The sequence below is a fragment of the Triturus cristatus genome, chromosome 9, assembly GCF_964204655.1.
Source record: "Triturus cristatus chromosome 9, aTriCri1.1, whole genome shotgun sequence".
Classification (NCBI taxonomy): Eukaryota; Metazoa; Chordata; class Amphibia; order Caudata; family Salamandridae; genus Triturus; species Triturus cristatus.
This window is the reverse complement of record NC_140592.1, coordinates 444,479,715-444,493,632: the sequence shown is the minus strand read 5'-3', so window position 1 is coordinate 444,493,632 and position 13,918 is coordinate 444,479,715. Positions and strand designations below refer to the sequence as shown.

At 43.8% G+C, this 13,918-nt stretch overlaps 1 protein-coding gene across 5 annotated transcripts in view; it reads right to left on the bottom strand.

The window, feature by feature from the left end:
- The window catches only part of LOC146798109 (cytochrome P450 2F3-like), a 767,041-nt gene that overhangs the window by 90,589 nt on the left and 662,534 nt on the right, over positions 1 to 13,918 (bottom strand). For all 5 annotated transcript variants that reach the window (XM_085625324.1, XM_085625321.1, XM_085625322.1 and 2 more), the window contains one exon: positions 1,098 to 1,285. In XM_085625324.1, the coding sequence (XP_085481450.1) occupies positions 1,098 to 1,285 (188 nt within the window). The remainder of the gene's footprint in view (positions 1 to 1,097; positions 1,286 to 13,918) is intronic.

Genomic DNA, 13,918 nt, shown 5'->3' with positions numbered 1-13,918 from the left:
AAGATGAAGCCCGTTCCTATGATTTTCAGCAGTCTCCTGAGAACATACACGCTGTTGTACTTCTAGGATACCTGTCATTGGTCTGCAGCCAATAAACGAATCTTTGACTTCACCCAGAAGACTCTGTGTTTCTGTAGGTCTGGAACAGGGTGAACCCAGAAGTCATAGGGTGCGTGCCCCTGCACCGCTGGGTCTAAAATACCCAGTACTTCACTTGGAGTACGTTGTGTGGGAAGCAGGGCTCCCAGCAAAAGGTATGTTTAACCACATCGATGTGAGTGACGGAGCGGTTCTGTTATGCGCGTCGGTTGCGCTGTGCGTATGACGGAACCGCTCCGTCATGGCCCCACCCGCGTAATAGAACCTTCAGCACAGCGCGGTAATCCGCTCCGCTCTGAAGGGGTTAACAATAAAAACTTTACAAGTTTACCATTTTACAAAGCTTAAAACATTGAGAAAATACATAACGTTGCATATCATCTGACTCTGCAACTTCACAAACCGCTTCTTCAAAACCCATCATGTAGATGAGATTTAAATTTGGGTTGCAGAAAGTTGATTGAGTGTGCTTCGATACATCCTAGGTTTTACATTTTAAAAATCCACTAATTCCTTTAAACAGAAGGACACCAATAATGAAAAAACAATGAAAAGCATTAAGTGCTTTAAACCCATGCATACTCTCCTACTTACCATACAGATATCTGGGAGAAAATGCATGCAGTGCCCATCTTTTATGTAGGATGATTACTGAGGACCAAGTCCTCCGTAACATATTCTGGCAACAGGCCAGGGTACAACAGGCTATTCCCCAATCTGGGGGATTTAACTAGTGATTCCCTGCATTGGGAGTGGTCATTCTGGCCTGAATCGAATCTCTGGGTCCTGAGTCTATTTCCCCATATTTCAGTCAGGTTGTAATGAGGGATTCCAAAAATGTCACTGTGAGAAAGGTTCATTGTAGTTGTCACAATCTATAAAAGTAGTTAAACATTCGTGTTTACATGCTGGTTCATTTATAGATTTTCGGAGATAGTGATTTGAAAACAACAATTTTCTCTCATTCATACTACAAACAAACTGAACATATCAAGTACCTTTGGGAACTTGTATCCTTCAAAATCTGTGTCTTGCGTCAGCAAGTGAGTGATGGACAGGGGAATTACATCACAGTACCTCTGGATTTCATGAATGAGAGCTTGCATGTATGGCATCCTAGCCTTGTGTTCAAACGTTGGACTAGTATTGCAACCAATTACACGGTCTATCTCTTCTTGAGCTTTTTCTGTGGAGAAACAGAATGTATAGTAGAACCACTGATAATCACATATCGTAACATTCTTCTAAGACGTAAGGCATTTTATTTTTTCCACACAAGCAGCTCACCAAGTAGTCTATTCCTAGTACCCAGAAGAGTGTCTATAAATTGAGATAAACTAGTATTTATTTGTGTACTGTTTCCAAGATTCTAGACAATAACATAGAAGATGATAATAAATAATGATACATTTTTAATATTGAAGTTTGCCCCCCCAAAAATAAAAAAAAACATACATTCATTCATTTTTAAGTGGACAGTACAAATTAACACACTATGAACATGATACAACATGAGGAAAACATTTAAAACATCTTAACAATAAAGAAACACTGCATTTATTGAATACAAAAACACTGACTTTGATCTTCCCTATTTCTTGAGTATATTTCCCCATGCTAAAAGTAAAACTAGGCAAATAAACACAAATAATGTATATCATTCACCATAGTCCTGAACTAGTGAAATCATTAATTGTCTCCTGTTGGCTCCTTCCATGTTACATAATAGAGCTTCTCCAAATACATTTTCAGAAAGAACCTCCTATTTTGAGGTGCAAACAGTTACAAAATATATCTTTGTGGGGAACTCAGGGAAAGACTTGTTGTAATTGCCTTCATTGTAGATCTATGTTTACAAAAACAATGTTTTCCCTGAATTGATTGTATGGATACATTCCTTTACTTTATTTAACCCCTTCAGTGCCCATGACGAGCTGGACTCGTCATGGGCTGCGGTGGCGCTGTGCCCATGACGAGTCCAGCTCGTCATGAACTCCGCCCGCTAATGCAAGGCGCGGCACTGGGCGGGGAAAGGGGCGGGCATGCAAGGGGTTAAAAGAGCAATAGCAGAAAGAGGAAAAAACTATAATTATCAATTTAGTGAATGTTAAATAATAAAGTATTAATATCAACAGTTTCTCAAAATAAGTCATAAAATAGTAAACTGTGTGTACAGACATACAATTCACTATAAACATAAGTAATAGATTTCAAGATAATTCATCCTCCTGATTATTTACTGGAAAACAACTGGATCTCAAATCTGTCCCATCCTTAGTCTATTATCACCATTTCAAACTGTAATATTCATGATATAGACATTCATAAAGGTATTCCAACAGTAGCGAACCTGTGGGGGGTCTTTTTCTAGTTATCCCTTGACAAAACACATAAAACCGATAATAAATGCTATAAAAAAACACACTAAAATTCATGAGCGGTACCCTAACATGATCTTGATGATTTTGATTCAATACCTGTAGTAGTAGTAGCTTTATTCGATCAATTCAGATAAAAATATACACTACAAACTTCCATAAAAATATATTAGAGAAAAATGTAAAATAGACATCATAAAACATAATAATTATAAAAATAAGCCTATTATAAAAACATATCATAATTATTAATACAAATATATCTAGAAAAGTGACCTCAATAAATCCTGGGGGCAGATTGGCTTGTGGACCCTTGGCCTAGATCTTCCAGTTGTATTGAGCCTGGTTTATATTATCATTTCTGATTGAAAAGAACCAGTCCAGGGAGCACTCATATCATAGCCATACTACTTAGTAGTGAATAAAATCTTAATCCAAATACGCCAGGCATATAGCAAGTATCTTGTTAAAGTAAACACTATCCAGTTAGTAGTGTCGGATCTAAACACTTGTAGAGCTTCTGCTGGTCGTGTGAATGACAAAAGTCAGCATGCCGGGATTATCTATTTTTTCTGATGTGTGCATGACAAGGGCAAATGAACATGAAGTGATCTACAGATTCAGAGCTAAGGCTACAGCAGGGCACAATGGGGTTACAGTAGCATGCTTCCATTTACTTTTGCTGAGATTCAAAGGCAAAATCCCAAACACCAATTGTAAATATAGTGCACATGCACGTGAAGGTTTAATTTCATTCATTATAATTTCAAACAAGAAAGACGTTTTAAAATCTAAAAACCTATCAGTTATAGTGCCAGCTGCTACAGACTAAAACAAGAGACCTGAATATGATTCCAAAATCTTGCTTTTAAAAGGGGTAACACTTCTTTCTACATGGCTTTGCGATCCTGCCATAAATCCCCCAACCCCAGTCTAATCAACCACTGCCTGACCTCGCCCAGCTGCTTCATTAAGGATTTATGCTTTAGCTACTGCTACCTTAACTGGAATCTGAGTTTTTCTGGTCCATAATCTTACCCAGAACACTAAAACCTTCAGTGCAGCAATATGTATGATACTCTTTAACCCAAGATCTAACCGAAATTGCACCAGTGGCGTATTTATTGGAAGATTTATTAGTAATCTTATAAAACGAATTCCACCATCTCTGAGCTTTTTGTCCAGTCCATACCCCACATCTCAGCGTCATACAGAGCAGTGCCCAACCCTCTTGCCTGATAAATTTCAATTGCAGGTGAAATGGGATGGAAAACAGATCGGTTGAGTTTCTTCACAACTGCATATCTATGTGCTGAGGTGCAAGATTGCTCTTTCGTATCTGGGCAGACCATGTCAGATTACTAGTTAATCTAACCCCCAGATAATCAAAGACCTTGAACTGCCCCAAGATATTTGAGCCCATCCTCAGCTTCCCTTTCAAAGATCTATGAGGGATAAAAGCCATAAATGTAGTCCTTGAGCAAATAATCTGAAGGCCAAAATAATTGCATGCTGTTACAAACATATTTAAAACATTATGCATACCCATTCAATCAATCAATCAATCAATCAATCAATCAATCAATCAGGGGGTTTAAAGCGTGCTACTCACCTGCGAGGGTCTCAAGGCGCTGGGGGGGTGCAGATTCAGGTCAGACGAAAAGCCAGGTCTTGAGGCTCTTCCTGAAGGTGTGCAGAGTAGGGTAGAATCTAAAGTTGACTGGGAGCTCGTTCCAGGCTTCGGCTGCTATGTAGGGGAAGGCTTTACCACCCGCTCTGGTTCTGCAGATGCGCAGGGTTTCTGCTAGGGTGAGGTTGGCGGAGTGGAGGTTTCTTTTGGGTACATTGAAGGAGACTCTTTAGTTGAGCTGTTTGGGTCCGGTATTCAAGAGGGATTTGTAGGCGTGGATGAGTAGCTTGAAGGTTACTCTTCTTGACAGGGAGCCAGTGGAGGTCTCGTAGGTGTTGGGTGATGTACTCATGTTGAAGGGTGCCAGGGATGAGTCTGTCTGTGGTGTATTGGATGGTCTGGAGTTTGTGTAGCAGGGATTTGTTGATTCCAGCATACAAGGTATTTCCATAGTCCAATCTGCTAGTTATGAGTGTGTTGGTTATGATCTTTCTGACTTCAGGGGGGGATCCACTTGAAGGTCTTGCGGAGGATGCGAAGGGTGTTGTAGCAGGTGGCGGTGATGGTATTGATCTGTCAGGTCATGGTGAGGGAGGAGTCGAGTATGATACCGTGGTTCCAGGCATGGTCTGTAGGGGTTGCCCAGGGTGGTGGGCCACCAAGAGTTGCTCCAAGCTGAGGGAGTGGGTCTAGGGAAGAGGACTTCTGTCTTCTCTGAGTTGAGTTTCAGACTGCTGCTACTCATCCACGCTGTGACGTCTTTCATTCCTTCTTGGAGTCTGGAGTTTTGGGGGTCCTTCATGAGGGAGAGGAGGAACTGGGTGTTGTTGGCGTAGGATACTATGCTGAGTCCATTCTGTCTGGCGATGGCGGCGAGGAGGGCCATGTATATGTTGAAGACCGTGGAACTAAGCGATGATCCTAGGAGTACTCCGCAGTTGATCTGTGGGTTCGGAGAGGAAAGGCTTGAGTCTGATCCTTTGGGTTCTGCCAGCGAGGAAGGAGCAGAGCCAATCGAGGGCGGTTCTGTGTATGCAGGCGTCAAGAAGTCTGGTGGTGAGAGTGCGGCGGCAGACGGTGTTGAAGGCTGCGGAGAGGTCTAGAAGTATGAGGGCCGTGATGTGGCCTTGGTTGAGGAGTGTGCAGATGTCATCTGAGGCAGCGAGGAGGGCGGTCTCAGTGATGTGGTTACTGCGAAATCCAGATTGGGAGGAGTTGAGTATGGCAGTTTCTTCGATGAAGTTTGTCAGCTGGTGTTGACGATATTATCTGTAAATTTGGCTGCAATGTTGTTGTTTTTTTAAAACAAATTCCCTTTTTTAACTTCGTACATTTTGAATCCTATCAGGATCACATATAATAAAATATAGTATCATTTTTATATTATCTTTTTGGTTTCTTATGAGTGTTGGTGATCTGAATAGGGCATGTGTGACAGTTTTGTGTACCTGTATGCTTAAGAAGGATCCCAAAGGGATCTTGTCTTTGACAGAAGGGACTTTAAGGAAATGCCACTGCGGGAAAAAAGAAAAGTGTCAGTTGGAATCCAAAGGTGATTTCTTGCCGAAGAGTACCTGAAAGCAGAGAAGACAGAGTCTAGGTCACTCAGGAGTGACCAGGGGGCTCGGTAGATGAATGCCCACCGATTATGTGTGCATTGATGGAGACCTTAACTCTGCCGCAGCAGGGACCAGGAGACATTGAGGACCACCTGGAGCTGGATATGAGCTGTCCCACGAAGGGTGTCGAATGCTGAGGGGTCGGTGTCCGGCGGGAGCACCAACAAGCCTTGGCAGCGGCAACCCACAAAGAAGGTCAAAGAAAGGTATGATCTGACACAATAAGGACCAGAGGACTCACCACAGCAAGGGAAGTCAGGGCAAGCATGGAACAACCAGGGAACCCAAGAAAATCAGTGTTGACCCTCAAGAGGACCCACAGGCCGGAGGCACAGGAGTCGCATGGGGACCTCTATCAGTTTCCCAAAGTAACAGCTTACAGAGCACAGCATGCGTAGAGGCCAAAGTCCTTTGTATGAATTGTGCACATAAGTAGGGGCTATTGATAGCCAATGCACTTAGTTGGAGAATGTCAATAAGCATATGCACTTGCAAAAGTATGCAGTACACAGGGGTTCCAGTTATGTGATCCCCATGAGGGATACTGACCTCAAACTTGGTGGGAGGGCAGCTAAACCTCAAGGAACATAGGAACCCACCTCCTGTGTTGTGGGAGCCTTCGGAATCTACAGGAGCTCAGGATCAGCAGACCAGTCAGTTGCATTGCGGTAACTGCGAATGCAGGGGAGTGACTCCTTCACCCCAAGGGAGATAACTTCAATTGTCCTTGATGCTCCACAGGTCCTGCACAGAGCCTGTATGGTGCACGGGCACAGACAATGCTTTGGACAGAGAGGGAGACGAAGTTGGGCCTAGTCAAATTCCAGAAAAATCCAGAGTGTCCAGATGGTCGAAGATCAGTGGTTTCTGGTTCAGAACCTTGTCCACATTAAATCTAGGGTCCTACAGCCAGGTAAGCCCTTAAGTACCCTGGGAGAGGGTTGGACAGATTCAGGTGACCCTCCACTGGGAGAGTCTCCTGAATCTGTCCAACCCTCTCCTGTGATACTTAAGGGTACTCCCCTGTCCTTTGTACAGTTTTGTGCCAGAGCAGGAGCCAATGGCCACCAGGACTGGTTTGATCAGGACTATGCAGAGAGACACCAAGTGTGCACCCAGCCACCCCAATACACTAAATTCTGTCTGGGAGGTGGTCACACCTCCCTGTGACAGGATGCCTATTGTGCTGCCTTCCCCTGCTCAAGATAGCATTTTACGCAAGCGTATAATGCACCTCTACCTATATGTCTGGCTGCATCACCGACAACCCGGAAGAATGGTCTCCGAAGGCTGCAAGAGTGCTGTGCGTGGGTGTGTGAGCAAGACCTCTGACCTCCTGGTCAGAGACCTGCTCTCTCCCCCAGCAGCTCTGCTGTTGTGCCGCGCCGCTGACCATGCCTCACCTTTGCTCATGGGTGTTCGATGCACTCTGTCTGTCTTTTTGTCTGAGCCCGTTTTGTGCTGTCCTCGTTGGTGTTAGCTGTTGTGCCTGGTTGTTGTGCCTTTTTCCTCTTTTCTCCTCTTTTTGCCTGTTTCCCGCTTTCCAGTTCCTGTCCTCTCTGGCCGATTCTTCCCACCGCTGCTGCCCCTGTGACCCCTCCCCCTGCCAGTTCCCACTCATGTCTCCCAGGTGCACCTCCCTCCCCCTTCCCTCTTTAATGGCACCCCCTGCAAATCCACGCACCCCAACAGTGGCCACAATTAGATAGGGAAGGGGGAGGGAGGTGCATCTGGGAGGTGGGAGTGGGAACCAGCAGGGGAGAGAAGCTGCAGGGGCAGTAGCGGTGGGAAGAACCGGCCATGGAACAGGAGAACGGTAAAAAGGCAAAAAGAGGAGAAAAGAGGAAAAAGGCAACTAAAGGACAGCACAAACGGGCACAGACATAGAAAAATATAGAGGGCCTCAAACACCCACGAGCAGAGGCGAGGCGGGGTCAGCGGCAGCGGCACAACAGCGGAGCTGCTGGGGGAGAGAGCAGGAGTTTTCTAAATTAGCAGCGTATCATCAGCAAAGAGGAGAGAGGGGATTAATCTACCCACAAATTTGGGAGGATCACCCCCACAATCAAACAATGCATGGATTAGCCCAACCATATTTAAAGTCAACAGTGTTGGGGCCAAAACACTGCCTTGGCAAACTCCTTTTGAAACACTTATATTTCTAGTAAGGTCACCACCTTTGATCCACCAGACGTGTACATAGTAATCTTGGTGCAGAGCCACTATAAGTTGTAGCAAACTACTGGGCAACCCGAGATCCCTCAGAGTGACCCATAGTTTAGGTAGACTGATGGAGTCAAAGGCAGATTTAAGATCCACAAAAACAACATAAAGGTGTCCTTCCTGATGGTAACTTTCTTCCAATTAAGCGATAGGTATCAGATAGCCTGATCCAGAGTGCTTCTGGGAGCCCTAAAACCACCTGCTAACAGATGAGAGAATATGTTATTTTCCTCAATCCAGGTGTGTAGATGAGTCAAGATCAATTTACAAAAATCTTTCTGTGTGTTGTCTATAAGGCTAATTGGCCTTTTATAGAAGGATCCTTTGTCCCCTTTCTTGAATATTGGGATCGTTTTGACACCCTGCCATGTCCCTGTGATGTCCCCCCATGAACAATAGCTTTAAAGACTGAATGGAGTATAAAACTGTTGTAATCATCTTCCACATTCGACTGGAGACATGGGTGGTGAACCTGCTTCACTTTATGCGTAGATGGAAACTTGTGTCCATACAGCCAGACACCGCAGCTCCTCTCCAGCTCTATCTGCCCTCGAACCATCTGTATGTCACAATATCTTGACATCAATATATTCCTTCCTCTTATAGGATGCTGCCAGCACGAGCACCGCAACAAACCTACACTATACATTATAACACATCCCTTTCCTTCAACATTTTAACAAACAATAAATTTAGACATCCCTTTTCCACAAGGAAATGACACAAACCAATAAGGGGTGCAAGCCCTTCTTTTCCCACACACCACCAACACATGAGGAGCTACCACCTAGAGAGAAACAAAACAAAAGGGTGCTATACGATACAAAAGAGAAAGAAACACAAGAATGCTACACAATGCAAATGAGATAGGTGCCTAGCCACCAAGGAGGCCCAACTATCCACAAACGGAGTCCTCCAATCAGCACGGATGGCTTGCGACACCTCCCAACCTTCACCTGATTATTTCTTGTATCTTGGTCAAACCTGGCAACCAGAGCTTCTCTGTCTGTCTCCTTCTCACTCACACTTTCTGTACCCACTTGAAAGCTACCATCATCCATCACCATCTACCCTGAACAAGACCCAGCCCTATTGTCTCTCACTAGGTGACCTTTACCTTCTTTCTGGAACTGGGATATCCTTCTCAGATTCCACGTCTGACCATTGTCTAACTTTACCCAACTTCATCCAACAACCATCACTCTATAGGGACCCCTAAACTTTGACAAGCCTGGTCTCACACCGCCTGGTTTAAACTTCACCCAGTCGCCCACACCAATCATGCCTACCCGCTGACCTCCATTTACACTTTTTACTCCTTCTCTCTACATTCTTCCTGCAACCATGAAGGGACCAACTTGGTCCCCAGTTTTCTACCCCTCATCATCTCAAAAAGGGTTTTCCCAGTGGGAAAATTGGGAGTGGTGCGATATGCCCACAACATGTCCTTTACTGCCTTTTAGACACACAACCCTGCCTTGCTACTTAATTCCATGGTCCCTTTGATCAGATGGTTCACCCTTTCCACCTGACCGTTTCCTTGAGGGTTGTATAATGAAGTGCAAAGGTGTTTCACACCAATCCCTTCCAGAAATCTCACAGGAAGTGAGCTTAGTGCCGTTGTAGGTGACTAGTTTAGACGGTATACCTTCTCTTCTAAAGATTTCTTCTAGCATGGCAACGGTGGACTTTGTGTTAACATTCCTCATAAACACAACTTCGAACCACCTTGATTTGGCATCAACTAGTACAGAGGCAAATCTCTCCTGTTCTGGCAAAAATTCAAATGGCCCAATAAAATCTAGGCTAATCATTTCCCACACACAATCTGCTTCTGACATCTGTTGTTGAACCCCCTTAACTGCCATTCCAACTTTCAACCTCTCCTCTGACTTTTTACATTCCATACACCACTCTACCCATTGCTTAACCTCCCTGTTCATCTTGAGCCACCAGAAATTTTCCGTCTATCTCTTCAGCATAATGGTGTGTCCCATATGACCTTCATGTACCAAACGCACAAGTTTATTCCAGACTGCCCATGGAGGTACAAACCTCTCGCAATGAGTTTGTCCTTATTCATTGACAACTTCTCAACCACTTTATGATACAGTTTTATGGCATCAGAATACGTACTTCTCCTTCTAACTCCTCCCTTTATCATTCTCATAACAGACTTAAGCTCCTTATCCTCCCTCATTGCTCTTGTCCACTCTTCCATTGACATTGACCCCGCACAGCCTCCACCACATGCCAAAAAACCTCCTCTGTGTCCAGGTCACTTTCAGCAGTAGCTTTATATGGCAACCTCAACAGGCAGTCTGCAACTCTATTCTTCCAACAGTGAAGAAACTCAGTGGTATAGTCACAATCTTTCATTTTAGCCACCAAACTAGCTAGAAGTCCTGAACAATTCTAGGTCCCATTTGGTCCCAGTGCTTTTAGCAAAGGTTTGTGATCTATCCTGAGAACAATATTAATTTCTCAAATGAAATTGCAAAAGTAATTGGTTGCCCCTGTGGCTGCCAATGCCTCCAGCTCAATGACAGAATAATTCCTCTCAACTTCTGTCAATAAGCGGGATGCAAAGGCTACAGTCCTTTCCACCTTACCATGTAACTGGGTGAGAACAGCTCTGGTGCCCACAGCACTAGCATCCATCGTTAGCACAGTTTTCAAATCACATTGAAACAAAACCAATAAGTCAACATTCAAAAGATCACACTTGATGTCCTCAAAAGCTCCTTTCTGAACATTTTCCCTTACCTCAACAACTCCCTCAATACTTCAGATTTCGCTGCAAAGTCTCTCAAAAACTTAGATTGAAGGAACCCAGCTTTTCTTTATCATCAGGAGCCTCAGCATTCACTATGGCACTCACAAGATTCATTTTGGGTCTCACTCCCTCCCCAAAATTGAGATTCCTCAAATATTCAACCTCTTGCACCAAAAAAGTACACTTTTCTTAACACAGCGTAATACCTGCTTCCAACAACTGACACAACACCTCATGCAGTATGTTATTATGAGTCGCGGTACTCTCTACAAAAATCAAAATGTAATCTTGAAATAAGACAACATTTCTGACCTCTGGTATCACCTTGGAAATAAGTCTCTGAAAAACACTTGCTGCTGACGACAAGCCAAACAACATTCTCTTAAACTGGTAAACCTCCTCTGAGTTGATGAATGCAGTAAAATGCTTAGATTCTGGGAACAAGCTTACCTGATGGTAGGCATTTTAATGCCCAATTTAGCAAAGTACCTTCCACCAACCAAAGCAAAATTAACTTAGTAATATTTAGCAGGAGAAACTGGTCCATGACAACATTGTGATTCAAACTATGAAGTCAGTCTGAATCAAAATGTGTAGCATCCACCTGTTCGATAACCTCATCTAGGATCATTTGTTCAATAAGCTTCTTGACCTCCACCCTTATTGCCACAGGAATTGTTTCCTGGCTACATGCCTTATAGGAATAGCATCTTGTCTCAAAATTATTCTATGACAAAAGTCCTTAGCGAAACCCAACTTGTTCTGGGAAACAAGTTAAAATGATTCCAACAATGCATTCGTGTCTCTATCATCAACAATAATGATTTGATCAACAGCCCTGGGATTAACCACAATATTCAAATAACATTGGTATGACCTGCCCAAAATCGGTGGACCCTCACTAGCCATGTAAGTTTCTCTGATTATGGCAGTCCATGAGGTCAATCCTGGTACTCACATAACCCATCACCCCAATGCTGGCCCCCTGGTAACCTTTCAACACCAAATCAGTGGAACACAACATCCTTCCAGGCCATACTGAATCAAACAAAAGTTTGGGTATGATGGTGTGGGGGATCCAAAGTCAACCATAAAGAACATTTTTTCCCTATCCACTTGGAAATATGCTCTGGGACATGTTCTTCTCTTGGAATCCACATCCTTGACATCTTCCTCATTAGAGTCAATTATCAGAACTCTGTGTTCCATGATGTCCTCCGCTTCTTCTATCAAAGCAATCTTCCTGTTGGTTGCCTTGTAGACGCATGCAAAGTGGCCCTTATTCCCACAGGCAGAGCACTCCTTGCCAACCGCATAACAATACTTTGAGTCTCCCAAATGAAAATTTATGTGCATCTGTAACAAAACCGCACTGTCCTTTTACGTTGCGCTTATGAAGAGTTGGTGGTTCTAACACCTCACCCTTTCCAAGTGTTGTACCAGGAACACCATTTCTTTTCCTTACTGAAGCCACAAGATCAGAGTCACTGAGCACTTCTGCTACCTCAACAGTACTTTTACTATCCATCTTTTGCATCTCCTTCATGCACTTGTCTGATTCCTCTACAGTCTTGGCCATTTTGATGGCATCCTTTAACGTAGGATCATTGGCACCCAAAGTCACTCCTGTACTTTTTTGTTGTTACATTGAACTATAAGTTGATCCCTCATAATCTACTCTGCCATGTGGCCAAATTTGTACTTTGCTACCAACTCCCTTAACCTGGTCAAAAATTCATCCACCGATTCATTGGACCTCTGTGGTTGTGTGAAGAATTTGTGATGTTGCATAACAATGTTCACAGTCTTGGCAAATCGCTTTTGTAGCTGCACTGTTGCTTCTTTGTAAACATCCTCAATCACGCCACCATTCTCTTCATACACCTGTGGCAAATATTTAAAGGCATGTTGACCTTCTGTGCCAGTCAATAATGCTTTGTTTCTGAGTGGCCAAAAATGTGAGCCTCCAAGAGCTACCAATTAATCTTCAAAAGACTCAAGCCAATCTTCCAAATCGATGGGTGGATCTCCCTGCAGCATTTAAAATGAAGGTGGCATCACAATCGACTATCTGATACTCATGGTGACATCTTAATGAATGAGATCACAGGGATAAACACTATAACATGTAAGAAAAACCCCAGGTACACAATGATAAGATGACTACGAGATGGCACTGCAGGTTAAACTTCCAGCTTGTAGAGTCTATGGTAGGATGTACTATCCTATACAAGCTCTAGATGGTGCTGTTGTCAACAGAGAACCACTCAAGAACCAAAGCATGTCTTGAAAAGGCAGCACGGTCAACTCAAGGTAAGGAGACTCACTAAAGCATGTTTCAGAGTCACGTGATCCTGGTTTGAGTGCTTTAGAAGTGGGGTATAAGGCAACATGCTGAAGCAGGCTGCTAGGAGGCCGCTTGGCATGTCTGCACCGTACATGCCGTGCTGGGAATGCTCGAGGCAGCGCGGACCGGTAGAGCAGTGCTCATACTGGGAAAATTGGCCACTAAAAAGAATATAATAAAGAAAGCTAAATTTGGGACCGGGCGCCCACAGGCAATAATAGACACTCGCGTGAGGCAGCACAACCATGGTAAAAACAACATTTTAACACAGGATCAATCCTACCGCATTGGTGGGAATCTGCGACACAGGGTTTCTCTGCAGGCCACAGCATTGAGTGAAGATTCATAAGCTTCTGGCTGATCTGATTCATAAGCCTCTAACTGATCCTATCCTTGTCACCAAAAACATATTGTAATCCTCTTCCACACATGACTGGAGACATAGGTGGTGAACATGCTTCACTTTATTCGCAAATGAAAACCTGTGTCTGTACAATCAGGAACCGCAGCTCCTCTCCAGCTCCAACTGCCCACGAACCATTGGTATGTCACAATATTGTGACAATACATTCCCTCCTCTGACTGGCTGCTGCAAGCATGAACGCTGCACTAACCATACCCTATACATTATAACAAAAACCCCATATGTTAAGATCAGATCATTTGCGAACTCCAGGTATTCAATTTTAGCCCTTGTGCTTGCCTTTTTCCATGCTATAAATTGCAGCCACGGTCTCTTCCCAGGTGTAACTAACAAATTCCCCTACCTCTGTCTCAATTAAATAATGTAGCCAATCCTTGGTGGTCTCATTGTCTATCTCCCTTCCTTCCCATGGGTATAATTTT